General features: G+C 38.0%; 1 protein-coding gene across 1 annotated transcript in view; it reads left to right on the top strand.

The window, feature by feature from the left end:
* The window catches only part of LOC127430252 (membrane-associated phosphatidylinositol transfer protein 3-like), a 162,251-nt gene extending 147,117 nt beyond the window's left edge, over positions 1–15,134 (top strand). Inside the window, exons 16-20 of the mRNA XM_051679924.1 lie at positions 5,641–5,790; positions 6,176–6,359; positions 7,323–7,451; positions 7,700–8,075; positions 12,426–15,134. Coding sequence (XP_051535884.1) covers positions 5,641–5,790; positions 6,176–6,359; positions 7,323–7,451; positions 7,700–8,020 — 784 coding nt within the window. The 3' untranslated portion in view covers positions 8,021–8,075; positions 12,426–15,134. The remainder of the gene's footprint in view (positions 1–5,640; positions 5,791–6,175; positions 6,360–7,322; positions 7,452–7,699; positions 8,076–12,425) is intronic.
* Positions 15,135–15,748: the final 614 nt, after the last annotated feature.

A 15,748-nucleotide genomic window follows, 5' to 3' on the forward strand; every position in this document is an offset into this window, starting at 1 on the left:
GCCAGGTTTTTTCTCTAACAAATACGTTTTCACTGTTTATTGTGCACTCCTTCCACTCTCTTGTGTGGCAAGCTCATAAATTTCCCCTCCGTGACGCTTTCTGCAGCACTTGTCATGTGGAGGGCAAAGCACCACTTTACGCCAAGTACTCCAGAGTGCATTCTGGATGATGGGGCGTGGCAACACATTGGGGTGGTGCGACACATGTAGCTCCCACCACATCTGATTCCATTGATTTATACAGTAGAGCTTATTGGTGTATGGTGTTGAGAAGTGTGACGCTTTAAGCTAAAGCATACAACGAGGGGAGACTAGTCTCACAGTTTCTCTTAATTACAGTGCATCCGGAAAGTATTCACAGCGCTTCACTTTTTCCACATTTTGTTATGTTACAGCCTTATTCCAAAATGGATTCAATTCATTATTTTCCTCAAAAATCTACAAACAATACCCCATAATGACAACGTGAAAGAAGTTTGTTTGAAATCTTTGCAAATTTATTAAAAATAAAAAACGAAAAAAAATCACATGTACATAAGTATTCACAGCCTTTGCACAATACTTTGTTGAAGCACCATTTACAAATTACAGCCTCAAGTCTTTTTGAGTATGATGCTACAAGCTTGGCACACCTATTTTTGGGCAGTTTCTCCCTTTCTTCTTTGCAGGACCTCTCAAGCTCCATCAGGTTGGATGGGGAGCGTCGGTGCACAGCCATTTTCAGATCTCTCCAGAGATGTTCAATCGGGTTCAAGTCTGGGCTCTGGCTGGGCCACTCAAGGACATTCACAGAGTTGTCCCGTAGCTACTCCTTTGTTATCTTGGCTGTGTGCTTAGGGTCGTTGTCCTGTTGGAAGATGAACCTTCGCCCCAGTCTGAGGTCCAGAGCGCTCTGGAGCAGGTTTTCATCAAGGATGTCTCTGTACATTGCTGCATTCATCTTTCCCTCGATCCTGACTAGTCTCCCAGTTCCTGCCGCTGAAAAACATCCCCACAGCATGATGCTGCCACCACCATGCTTCACTGTAGGGATGGTATTGGCCAGGTGATGAGCGGTGCCTGGTTTCCTCCAGGCATGACGCTTGCCATTCAGGCCAAAGAGTTCAATCTTTGTTTCTCATGGTCTGAGAGTCCTTCAGGTGCCTTTTGGCAAACTCCAGGCGGGCTGTCATGTGCCTTTTACTGAGGAGTGGCTTCCGTCTGATTGGTAGAGTGCTGCAGAGATGGTTGTTCTTCTGGAAGGTTCTCCTCTCTCCACAGAGAAATGCTGGAGCTCTGTCAGAGTGACCATCGGGTTCTTGGTCACCTCCCTGACTAAGGCCCTTCTCCCCCAATAGCTTAGTTTGGCCGGGCGGCCAGCTCTAGGAAGAGTCCTGGTGGTTCCAAACTTCTTCCATTTATGGATGATGGAGGCCACTGTGCTCATTGGGACCTTCAATGCTGCAGAAATTTTTCTGTACTCTTCCCCAGATCTGTGTCTCGATAGAGTCCTGTCTCGGAGGTCTACAGACAATTCCTTGGACTTCATGGCTTGGTTTGTGCTCTGACATGCACTGTTAACTGTGGGACCTTATATAGACAGGTGTGTGCCTTTCCAAATCATGTCCAATCAACTGAATTTACCACAGGTGGACTCCAATCAAGTTGTAGAAACATCTCAAGGATGATCAGTGGAAACAGGATGCACCTGAGCTCAATTTTGAGTGTCATGGCAAAGGCTGTGAATACTTATGTACATGTGATATTTTTCGTTTTTTATTTTTAATAAATTTGCAAAGATTTCAAACAAACTTCTTTCACGTTGTCATTATGGAGTATTGTTTGTAGAATTTTGAGGAAAATAATGAATTTAATCCATTTTGGAATAAGGCTGTAACATAACAAAATGTGGAAAAAGTGAAGCGCTGTGAATATTTTCCGGATGCACTGTATAAGCAGACGTGACATTCAGAGCACAATTCTGAGTTATTTTAGTGTAGTACCTTTAACTGAGATTCTAATTTGCATGCATGACATGCCTCTCATATTTGTGTCCCTTATGTTGATATCAGACACACTGAATAATTTTGTGAAGTTCTTGTGCATGTTCATACATTTGCTCTTTAAAATTTTCCGATAATATGGTTGTTTCCCTCTTAAATGCTCATGTAACTGGCAAATTGTAAGCTCTTGTTTTATTATGTAGCACTCTGTGGCTCAACAAGCCCAGTGTCTGAATGTTTTTGAAGTGGACAAATCTCAAAACAGTTTGGACCCCATTACAGCTGTCTTTAGCGTCGTCCCGTTTCAAACAGATCGTCCAAAATGCATCTTAAAATTACAATATTTTTTTAAGCTACAATAAATTATATTATTATATAATATTATAATAATATTATTATATTATTTTGTTAAGATGCAAAGCTTAAAAAAAATAAAAACAGCTGAAAATAATAAGACTGGGGTTGGGAGATGTGGGTAATGTTTTGTTTTATTTTATTATTATTTTTGTCTCCTGCTACCCAAGACATTGCTTTCCCTTTTTTGCATGGAAATGGACGCTGAACTATTTCCACTTTTATAAATACTTCACACACAATTTTCACAGCTCCAGTTGACTATTATTATTCAGCTAAAATACTTTAATTTTTAATGCTTAAGGTCACAGATATGCATAGCAAATAAGTGTCATAAGGTTATTTAACATAAAAAAAAAATTAATTTTGGCTTTAAAAAGTTAAAAGAACCAACATACTGGCCCACATACATATTTTATTAAAAGTAAAGGAGGGACACATGGGATGAGTTTGCTATAACTTTTTATTAGCATTTATTCTGCAATGCAAGTGAACTTCATATTATTTTATTTGCAATGTAGTGGACATCTTCTAATATGCCTCTTGCTGCTGTTGGAGAAAGAAAAAAATACATATCGGTCTCTCTCCTTCTGCCCCTGTGAATGAGTTTTATCAATTTAATATAACTGCCATGTATTGAAAACTATCTTACAAAATGCATCTTGCTGCTTACGTTCTGTCTCTGATAAGACAGTATGGTGCTTCATATTTGAGATATGCTTAAGCTATTAAGCTGCATTCGATTCTCAAACATCGCGTTACATTTTTTTAATATATTAACTAACTTTACACCGACCCGTTTCTCTCACCTCACGCAATGACAATGTCCTCATGTTCCCCCTTCTCCTAAATCGTTCCACTGTTTTAAGTTTGAACTGCCCCTTGTGTCAGAGCTATTTGGTTTTTATGTGCCTCCATACCCCATCATCTGCGGCTGCTCCTTGACGCTGGCGTTGAGTGGAGCGTTGACGCCTCGAAATGTGAAATGTGTTTTACAATCATGAAAGGACATTATTGAAGCACAAAATTATTATTATTAGGCTATTACTGTTGTCTTTTCTGATAAAAGTCATGCTCAGCAGTTTAAATACTGTAGGAAGATGATACAGCACATCTTCTTTGTTCTTAAACATTCTACTCAAGTCAGTAGATTTGACGTGCAAATTTTAATAAAGGAGAAGGTAAGGACGTTATTGATACTCATTATTATTAAACTATTATTGTTGTCTTTTTGGATGAAAAGTCTTAGCAGTTCACAATCTTAACGGATATTATAGATCTGCTTTGTTCTTATAATGCTAAAATACTATTAAGTCTCTTGGCAGATTTCGGTCTTGAACATCTCAAAATAATTCAATGACTCACTCATTGTACATAAGACACTCATTTGTCGCCATCTAGTGGCATCTCCAGGAGCCACTCAACTAATCAATAATGAAACTGGACAAGTTAGTGAAACTGAAGCAAGCCACACCAAAATACCCTTTATTTTTGCAGCTAATTCTGCACAATTGAGCAGATAATTTTCTATATTTGAATAATTAAAATAGCTTAAGTTGGTGCTTTTAGCTTATTCTTTAAAAAAAAAATAACCTGTGGATGAGTGATTGTCTCAACTTTTTCACCCCTGTTTGCATCCCTGTGAGTTATACATTTTAGACAATGATGACCGTTGTACTACTGATTTTTAACAAATGAATTCACACTTGGTTGGTAGCATGATGATTCTGCCTTAATACCTCAGTATGTGAATTAATTTTCAATAATTCAAACAATGATTATAGTCGTCTTATACCACGGTTACCACATGTAGTGTATGGAAACACGGAATCTAGTCATAAAATTGGCATTAGCAATAAAATGCAGAATGTCATGGAATATGACATATTTGGATAAAAGTTAATGTTTGAATGTACAGTTAATCAGATGAAAATTGTGATATGTCTTAGTGTGATAATTAAACTAAAAAAGTCTCTGGTTTAATTGAATTAATAAATCATCTGCAAGTGATGTGCGCTTCAACATGAATGTGTAGAGACGGCCGCTCATACAATGAAAACACTTCAGCTGATCATCATGTGCGCTCTTTTGTGTGTGAGATGACAGAGACAGAGAGCACTCTGAAGTGCACAGCACATACAGACTATGTGTTTACTCAGTTGAATCACAGCTTTATGGGGATTAATAATCCCGCTTGGCCATGGAGCATACTGCTTATCTGGAGGTGAGAAACGAATGTCAAAAAAACACAGAAACGGCAAAATAAAAGCTCGATTTAAATGGACGCATGCGTTTTTGCTTAAATATTATGCTTTTTGGGCACATAAAATGTCCTGGAAATATCCTGGAAAATTGTTCCTTGAAAAGAGTGGGAACCCTGCAAAGAGTGTTAAAGTGGCACTCATAAAACTCTCGAGAACAGCTCCTCACTGTTAAATTGATCTCAGGATACGTGCTGCATCTCGAGCATGGCTGTCACTATGGGAGGGCTGGGGTGGGCATTGGCCTCCCAGATTTTCATTCTAGTGTAAGCCAAGTGATAAATTTGAATGCAGTTTTTTTTTACTCTTCCCCACATGATTCCCTCACATAAACAATAATGAAAATTACATTTCACTGTACAGTATTAGGCTATTTGTCCTTATTATGTGTTATTATTGTTTCTGATTGGTGATATACATTAATAAATTATAAATAAAGGGCTGCATCTGCGCATGTTTCAGATTTGTTAGTCTAGCACTAACAATTTCGTTTAGCATGCTAGGGGACCTGGGTTCAAATCCCAACCTAAAATGAAATTTAAATCTAAATGAAAACATGAACAATTTTTGTGTTATGTAATTTTGTTCTTGTGGCTTGAGAAACTTCAATCAGGCAGTGCAGTTACTGACTAGTTGTTCATATGTCAATGTGTAGTTTAAAGATATGCATGAGTTTTGAAAGTTTTTTTAATGAATGAATTAGCATTTTTTCTTTGTTAAGAATTTTTATTTAATATATAGTTAAGATCAGTTATTGGATTGCAGTTATGCCTCAAAAAGTCTGTGTAAACATGCCTATTTCTGATTTGTTATACCTACTCTGTCGAACTCTTATATGATCTCATCATTTGGCAACAGATTGCGGTGGGCAGTAATTGTATTTCTTACTGCTAAATAAATTCAAAACCGGAATCATTAAATACCTTACGATTCATATCACTACCCACCACACACAATTCACTGTGCCCAACCATTTTATTTAGCTGTCTCCCTATTCTAAACAGCCAAGAACCAGGGCTATTCCTGTCTTTATTTCCTCACAGGGGAGACCAGACGTGTGCAGAGGCCTTCCTGACGGTGTTGCCGCGGGGAATGGAATGTGTCGTCTTTAGCATTGACGGTTCATTTGCCGCTAGCGTCTCCATCATGGGCAGTGACCCTAAAGTACGGCCTGGAGCTGTGGATGTGGTCAGGTAACAATTTGCCTGTGTGGCTTCTTGTGTAAATTTGTGTGTGTGTGTGTGTGTGTGTGTGTGTGTGTGAGAGAGAGAGAGAATCGATGCTTTCATTTGATGCCATAGCAATATTGAAAAGAACCGGTCTGCTGGTGAGGCACAATTGGATTTCATTTAATAGAGAGATAGCAAAGTGCTGATATTAGATGTCAGATGGGGTTTGATATTCACAAATGGACAATCTTGGGTTGTTTCCCAGACAGTCCTTGGGCAAATTTACTGCTTTGTCAAATGCAATCAGTTGTTGGAGGACCAGACATCGGCAGAATCCGATAATCAGTCCCCAAATGTCTTTTGTCGAGCATAATGGGATGGAGGGTATATCACAGTGTTTTGTGTGCAGACACTGGCAGGACCTGGGTTACCTGATCATTTACATCACTGGCCGTCCAGACATGCAGAAACAGAGAGTTGTATCGTGGCTCTCTCAACACAACTTCCCCCAGGGAATGATCTTCTTTTCGGAGGGATTGGTTCACGACCCACTTCGCCAGAAAACCATCTTCCTCAGGAACTTGGTGCAAGAGGTAAATCTGCTTTCTACTGTGTCCATACAGATGTAAACGGTAGCTCTGTTCCAAAACCAAGCAAGCTAATTTGCTGTTTAATGGAATCTCATAAGCGACTGATTTGGAACAGTTTACCAATGCAGCCACACAAATAGTGTCGACACAAACAGAAGTGTCGACTCACAATTAATTCTAACAGATTTTGCCGTTGGCATGTTGCTAAGATAACACCGCTATTAAATGGATCTTTTTCACAAACTATGATACATTTCCACCTTATTACAGTAGATTGCCTCTTTTGATTGCAGAAATCCATCTCTCTCTACTCTTTTTCCTCTTTTGGAAAGTTTATTTTCCTGTTGGAGCAAATGGGAACGCAAAAATTATATTTGCTGTGGTCTCCTATGTACCGTTATAGAAAAGTTCATCAGTTTAGTTTACTTGCACACTCCAAACCTAGAAATTTGAAAGGGTGCATTGATTGTAATAGAGTTTGGCGTTAGCTTGTTACTAACATGGCAATGCTCTTAGAAGCTTAAAAAATACATAGCCCAAACAAATATTGGGTAAAATAAACCATTTTAATTACACTGAACTTTTTATTGCTGTTATTTTTTATTTGATTAATATTACTACTATTTTCAATGTTCCTTTACAAGTTGGCCAAAAGAAGGTATATTTAAGAGGCCGCATAATTAAGTTGCCTACATTTCTCAACAGTCATTGTGTCGGAAGTGCGCCTATAATGCCTTAAAATGCAGTCTACATAGGCATCTCACTACGTTTTTGAAACAGAGCTAGTATATGTGTAAAACGCACACTCTCATTTCGTTGTCCCTCCTTTTTTCCTCATATCTTGGTCCATCTCTCTCACACTCACTTCCTCTGTCTCACACTTGAGTTGTCACACAGGAACTGATGTGTTTTCAGAGCAAAACCTAACGGCGTCTGAAACACTTTGCCCTTTTCTTATGTTGGCAGTGTCACATTAAAATCAACTGCGCCTATGGCTCCATGAAGGACATTTCTGTCTACAGCATGCTGGGCCTCAGCCCTAACCAGATATATATAGTGGGACGGCCCTCGAAGAAGTACCAGAACCAGTGCCAGGTGAATTTACTTTGATTCTTCTGTGACTTTCATTAAATTTTCATCTTGAAGAATAACTGGTCATAAATGTCTGTTTTTATTATATTGTAAGGGTGGGAGAGAAAAAAAAAAAAAAAAAATATATATATATATATATATATAATATACATTCTCAAACAATTCTGAATCGATCAATTCTGTATTGTTTTTTCTCTCATATTTTGTCTTTCTTTACATCTGTTCTTCACCATCTATGTGATCCCCCACAGTTTCTGAGTGAGGGCTACGCGGTACACCTCTCCTCCCTGCAGTTTAGTCACAGGGCCCGACCCAAGAAGAGCTCCTCGGTACGCATGGTGCTGCGGAAAGGCTCTTTTGGTCTGTCAGCCAAACCAGACTTCCTATGCAAGCGTACGCACCTACGCCGCACCATGTCAGTTCAGCAACCCGACCCCCCCATCACTGCCAACCCTAAACCAGAGCGAGCTCAGAGCCAGCCCGAGACAGACAAAGACCACGGGGGTGGAGGAGGAGCAGGCCATGCCATGTGGGCAAGGGGTTCCATGCACCGTGGCGACACCACTCCTTGACCAAAGTGACAGAAAGAGAAGAGATGGAAATGATCTCTCGGTGAACAGAGCCCAGGTGAGCTTTACGTTTAAGGGGGTGCAAAACTTTTAATTATATTTTTTATTTGTTTCTTATGCAGAATGAAAGAAAATGAAATTTTTTCTCCTGAACGAACTACAGCCCCTTAGGTGAACAAAGCCCAAATTTATACTACATAACTGCACAAGAAATATAAAAATATATAAAAAAATATGTTTTCTAACCCCATTGACAGATTGTTTTTTATCTCAAGCATAAATCTCGTAAAATGTAATTTATTTAATTAGGTTTATGCTAAAAAATAAATAAATAAATAAAAAACTGCATTGCCAATGGGGTAAGAAAAATAAACTTATATTAAGAAAAAGTCCTTATTATCTAATAAAATAAAAAATAAAATGTCCTTCTCATTTAATGCATCTTGCTTTAAGGATGTTTAGAGATCTGGTAGACAGACAAATACTAGTTGTAAAACAAATTGTGGTGAAGGTCTGGATTTGAATTACATTTAAATTACAAATAAAGGGCGCTCGACAAGTCCAAATCTAATATTCTCACTACGAGTCCACTGCATCACATGTCCAATGGCAGTTAAAACATTCTTTAATTTGATCGCAGCATTACTGAATTCATAACCCAAAATTTTTATTCAGACCCTGAAAAGACCTTAACCACTACGGGATAATTTTTTGACCTGCCTGAATTATTTAGAGATTTTGACTAGTCACATATAAAAAACTGATTAGAGACAGTAACAGTGGCTCAGCATCCTTTTAAACCAGCCCGCTGAATCAGGGTACCCCCTACCCTCCAGTGCCGGTTCATTCATAATTAGGACTGTAGAAAAGGCTGAAGGATTATTAATAGACACTGGGCCTCCCGCTGCCTCATCTCCCTTCACGCTGCAGAAATCTGAATGCAAATGTTGCATTTGAAGGTCTCTTGTGCTGGTCCCAGTGATCCGCAAATAGAGTGCCCAGACATACCCCAACTCCAGCTCTTCCCCATTGCTAAATAATGTTTGCCTAATGAGATAGATGCCGGCCACAGCCCCTGGGCCTCTTTAAGAAACTGATTGTATCTTGCTCTGATTTCATAATGAAAAAGATATTTATGTGGGTGTTCATTTAAGTGTGACTGCTGTCAGTGGCGTATCCAGGACATTTTTACTGGGGTGGCCAAGATGGGGCACAGACCTAGTGTGGGGTGGCGATACCGGGAGAACCTTTATGAATGGCACATGATCAAAATGTGTAAATATCGCATTGCTTCAACATCTACACATGTAGAATAAATGAATTCTTAAACTCATGTTAGCATTCACTGAATTGTTTGTATTCAATATCAGACTGTTGTTTTGACATTTGACAGTTTTCTATTCCTGTTCTATTTCAACCTATTACAGTTTCTGGGAATCTCTGGTTATTTGAACATAACATCCATTTTTAAATCAGTAATTGTTTAGGAAAAGTCAGTTACACATTTTTAAGAGCTATTCTCATTGTAGAGAATTAATCTGTGTATTACATCAGGTATAGTGTATAATCATAAAAAGATACAAGTACAGGTGATAACTGATTGAGGTGCAGTTCAATCAATCATTCAATCAATTATTCATTCATTTATTAGCTATAACTGCACTGTCCAGCAGAAATATTGTTAAATTGGATACAAATCAGTGTGTGAAATTGGCTACGAGGGCTTATAGGTGTCTGTCTGGAAACCCCAAAATTGCAGATTGAGCTCTGAATACAGTAAAAAAAAAAAAAACCTCTATTTACAGTGTCTACTCAGGTTTATTTTCCACATGTTCTGATAGCTTCAATTACTTTAAATAAAATAGTTAGTTAAATCATTTGCGGCATTTAAATGCAATTTGCCCTGCCTCTGCATATTTAAAATGTCAAATAAGGTATAAAAACTTTGAAGATTTTATTGGTCTGACTGACCAATAATACACATAAAGAGCTCATAAATAACTCATGTAAAGACTTAAAGTACAGTCACAGCACAAACACACAGGTTAGCCATATATATAACTTCAGCTATTGAACATATACATCTGTAAAACGCTTTACACACCTCCGTCATTAAATCAGAAAACATGGCATTTAATATTTCATGTCAATATAAAGATAACATGCTGAATGTAGTGTAGGGTCTAGCTTACTCTTTAACCTAGCTACTGTAACAATGAAAAAATATTTTCACATTCACATGGAAATTCGGGATAAATTAAACGATAGATTAGGTGAACATACCTCTCAAATAACAGCTTTCTTTTTGACCACAAATCGATGTCGTCAACTCATTGGAAGTTGGAGGTAGACGCTAACTCGTGTCAGCTTCGTGCTTCTGAACGACCGTTATACTCCAGACCTGGCGCCCGCTGCCCGCGACCTGCGGCACCTGCCTGGCCACCCGCGGCCTGCCCCTCCCCCCACTGATCAAAGATCAGCTCACACAGCTTCAGTCCCACCACTACTATAATGGTCAGAAATATAAAACTGACCCTGGGTCAGTGTGGCTCTAAATCAACAAATGACCTGAGATGTCATCTTTGATTGACAGGTGTTTCTATTGGTTCTCGTTCTTGTGTTGATGAACATGATGAACTACCAATCAGTTCTGGGGTGGCCACAGGGTGGCCAATGAGATTTCAGGGGTGGCCCAGGCCACCACAGGCCACCCCCTAAAATCGCCACTGACTGCTGTGTGAACCATTCCTTAAAGTAATATTCTGGGTTCAATTAAAATTATCGACAGCATTTGTGGCATAATGTTGATTACGACAAAAATAAATTTTGACTTGTCCCTCATATTCTTAAAAATAAAAGAAGCAAAAATCTCAAGACAATTATTCACTTACAATGGAAATGAATGGGGCCAATCCGTAAACGTTAAAATACTCACTGTTTCAAAAGTATAACCACAAAACATAAATAATATGCATGATATATTGCTTACTAACCTTTTCTATATAAAGTTATATCCAATTTTACAACTTCGTTGCCATGATGACGTAACACCGTAAAGCCTAAAACCTTGAAACAACTATAATAATGTCAATATAAACAAGAAACGTTAAACTTAACGGCTCAAATAATACACAAGTTATAACAGAAGAATTAATGTGCATGCTTTTATTAGATTATAAGCTTCACATTTCTGCCTTTAAACTCTCCAAAAATTGGCCCCATTGACTTCCATTGTAAGTGCCTCACTTTCACCTTGTTGTTGCTTTTTTTAAAGAAAAGGGGGGACATGTCAAAATTATTTTGTGATTATTTTTTATTTTGGTTATCAACATTATGCCACAAATGCTGTAGATTGAGTTTAACTTGTATTGAACCTGGAATATTCCTTTAATTCACAATCTCTATCCTACTTTTTTCTGTTCCCCAACCCCACTGCATCTTTTGGGTGAACAATCCCTTTAATTCAACATACAGTATATACTCTGAAAACAAGTCTTATTATCTTACACAATTTTGCTTTTCTTGTAAATGTATCTTGTTTAAGGATTTTTTGATTGGAAGGCAAGATGAAAAATACAGATTAAAAGGATATTTCAAGCCCCCCCCCCCCACTTACCTTCTTCCACGATACACAAAAAGATGATTTTAGGCAGAATTTTATACTCAGTCACTATTCACTTTCACTGCATATTTTTACCATGTAATGAAAGTGAATGGTGACTGGACTGTCAGGTCCTAACATTATGCCTAAAATCTCCTTTTGTGTTCCACTGAAGTAATACGGGTTTGCAGCAACATGAGGGTGAGTAAATGATTACAGAATTTTCATTTTTGGTTTAACTATTCCTTTAATTCACAATCTCCTCCCTTCTTTTCCTACTTCCTCAACCCCTACTCCTCTCAGCTCTCTAGTTATATTGCACTACATAATAAGATGCATCTTGCCTGAGCTGATAAAAACTCCTCAGTAAACGGCCCTTTGCTCCACATGGATCTGACACAGCATATAAACCTTGACTACTGATGCATGAACTCTGTTTGTTGAACAGCAGGAACAGAAGAGAATTTACAGTCTTGTTTCCAAATTCAATTTCATCAGGCTTTTTTGAACTAACTGTGATACTCTTTAAATATAAGCATCCCATATGCTGGGAGCTTCTTACTGGTTTATTTAGCATTTTATATGCCTTCTGCATCTAAAGATTTCTGACACAATGGGGTGTCATTCTAAGGCGTATCACCCCCCATCAGGAGGAAGAGGATATCGGGTAAGATCCTAGGAGAAAACATCAAATTTCCTCAAGCATCTAAGCAATACGCACAGTAGAAACAAAAGGCAGAGTAACCTGCTGCTTGGACAGGTGGCAATGCTGACTCCTGCAATAATCCCTCTGTTTTAATATTGCAGGCATTTGTCTACTCTGTGGGCGGTTGTCTGCAGGCCGCTTGTGGCCAGACGGACTTGCAAACTGTACATTAACCTTTTGTGCCGGTGTGGCAACCTGGCCTGATCTCTGTCACCACTGTCTCTGTTCAGCCATTCAGCCAGAACGGAATCTTGACAGCGAAGGCCCTGTTCTGCACTCCGCACACTTGTCTGCTGGGTCACATTACAACTTATTGGTCTCTAGTACACTGCAGAAGAGCAGCCATGGGAATAACTGCAAAAGCATATTTACAACACTCAGTGGTTTTTCTTGTGCACTCATGTTGTAAATATAAATGGCACTGTGATGAATTGAGTATATTTTGATGTATCTGCGTGTGGCAATAACTTATTACAGCAGTGCACGTTTTTGCAGGCCAAACTACCATTTAAAATTTGTATTGTTATGGTTTTAAGTGACTGTGTCATAATGTTAATCAGTTTATCAGTATGACACCTTAAAGGAATTGTTCACCCAAATGAAAATTCTTCCATTATTCACTGACCCTCGTGCCATCTCAAACTTGTATGACTTTCTCTCTCCTGTTGAACTCACAGTAAGATATTTTGAAAAATGGATGAGGTGTTTTATCAATGGGGTCCAACATTTTCAAGCTCCAAAAAGATCTTAAAGGCAGCATAAAAGTAATCCATACTCGAGTGGTTTAATCCATGTCCTCTAATCGATATAATAGCTTTGGATGAGAAACAAAGAAAAAGCTCTTCTGCCCAGCAAGATCATGCAAACGTGCATGTGTCAAGCGTGAGGACATGTGAACGAGCTTCTCTCATGAATGTGCCTAGGAGAGCTGGGCGGAACTGAAGATTTTTGGTAAATAAGGACTGAATTTTTGCTTTGTTTTCCTCCCAAAGTTATCATATCGCTTCAGTTGACATGGATTAAACCACTCGAGTCGCATGGATTACTTTTATGCTGCCTTTTTGGAGATTTAAGATTTTGCACCCCATTGACTTATATTGTATGGAAGAAAACATAATTTCAGAAATCTTTGTTTGTGTTCCACAGATGAAAGAAATTCATGTGAGTTTGAGATGACATGAAGGAGTAAATGATTAGAGAATTATAATTTTTGGGTGAACTGCCCTTTAAAGGGCCATTCACACTGACAGTGTTTTGCAGTGATAGAAGTCATTCATTTTCAGTGAGAGTTAGCAATTTTTTTTTTGCAGCATTGTCAGGATGCTGAGGAACAAAATTGGAGTTCAATTGAAATTCAATTTTTCAATCAGTACATTTGCATGCCCAGTTATAATTGAGCTATGGCAGGTTTTTGCTTGATCACGCTGCAGTTTTCATTTGTCTAAGTATACATCACACAATGCGTAATCAATTACTTAAAGGACAGACTGCAAATAGGGTGGGTTAAATACACGTCATTGTCTTTCAGATTATGCGCAGATTACAGCGCAGAGGCCAGTTTTACGAAGTCGAGCTACAATCACATTATCTTGGACTGTTAGTCCAACTTAAAAATTGGACTGGTACGTGTTTACATGACATGACAAAAAGATTAATTATTGATTTAGTCGGACAGAAATCAAACTTTTAAAGTTCACGTAAATACTGAATGATGCAATGTGGCAACTACCAATGAGAACGCAGACAGTGATTAGCCTCATGATACAGTTGGATACAGTGTGAACGCACCTTTATGTAAACTGGCATTGATATTGTTTACATGTCAATTCATCTCACACTGAGGATGATGGTCTTGTTGAAGAACATACTGTACTATATTAGTATCTTATTCTATACTTGAGGAAAACCTAGTGTTACAAAAAATCTACAACTTCTGTGTTTGAACAAAGAACATAAGTCAGGCCCACTGTATGACCTGGCCTTTACAATGCTGGCATCTGAAATTACAATGACTCAACCTGAATGTGTCTATAGTCCATAGTTCTTGTAAAATCATGCTTGCCTATTCCTGGTAGTTACTGATTTTTGGTATTTTGTATGGGGCTGTCTATTACAATTATTATTTTTTTTTCTTGTATATTTACAGTAAATGTAAATGTTTATAGTACCCTAAGAGTGTGTGAAATAGAGCATGAGTGTTTTGGTCTGTGTGAGTCTGTTTTTATGTGTGTGCATGTACTTATGCAAGTGTGTGCATATTTCAAAAGGTGAGAGATTGTTTGGAGATTTTTGTATTTATTGTACATATTTGCAATTCAGAGATCATGGTTTCCCGATAAGGATTATCTGATATTTAAAGTTATAAAATGAGCCTGTAATTTGTGTCAGTGGAACTACGAACTTGGAGATTTTATAGACGCACACAATTTATTTTTATTTTTATTTGTGTTATTACACAATGTGGAGCAGTGCTGCTTATGAATTTTCAATATACTGTATATGAAAATGTTTTCAGCCTTATCAAAATGTATATTTACTTGTCTAAAATCTATATTCTCAGATGGTGTGTGATTAAAGTATATTTGTATTTTAAAAAGATGTTCAACATGTAAGGTTAATATTCGATGTTTCACAATGGACAATTGTGCAAATGGCAAGCAAAAAAAAAACAAAAAAAAAAAAGGGCGTCTTGGCAAAATATGTAATTGTGGTATTTGGTCCAGTTGGTCTATTTCAGTGGATGTGCTTCTGTAGGACCTGTACCAAACTGTATGTTCAATAAACCAGTCAGTAAAATTAGCATTATAATATTTGTCTGATATATCTACATAAACTTTAAGTCTGTCAGTAGTGTGAAGCCTCTGCAAATCTTTGTATGCAGGATGTGTGAGGTTATGTCCTTTTCACTGACCTGGATGAAAGGTGAGTACAGCTCTATTAATTCTTATTCACACACATACACCATTAGAGGAAGCACAGAGTTCTCATTATAATTACTGTGTCAAGCTCATAGTCGTGAGCCTTTAGTTGGCTGTTCTCATTCTTTAGTATGTATGCAAATCCAAAGCGACACTTTGTGGTCACTTTTCTGCAAGTGTAAATGATCCTTTTAGCAAAGAAAGATTGTAAACCACACTCATTCTCTCTTATACAACAGTTCAGGTCCTCGAAATGTATTGGCAAAAGTGCCGATGTTTAGGATAACAGCACTAGGACACTTAACTATTTGTATCAAGTTGTATTTACTATTTGTATTACTATTTGTATTAAGGCTCGAAATCGGTGTATGCGTTTACTTGCTGTATACTATTTTAGCAGCTTTCTTCACAGCAATGTGATTTTCCTGCAGCCCTTGTGAAAATAACAAACATTGCATCAGAGGAAGACTTCGCTGTTTTATTCTCTGTTGCTTGGCTTTATTTCG

The sequence above is a fragment of the Myxocyprinus asiaticus genome, chromosome 39, assembly GCF_019703515.2.
Source record: "Myxocyprinus asiaticus isolate MX2 ecotype Aquarium Trade chromosome 39, UBuf_Myxa_2, whole genome shotgun sequence".
In the NCBI taxonomy this organism is placed as follows: Eukaryota; Metazoa; Chordata; class Actinopteri; order Cypriniformes; family Catostomidae; genus Myxocyprinus; species Myxocyprinus asiaticus.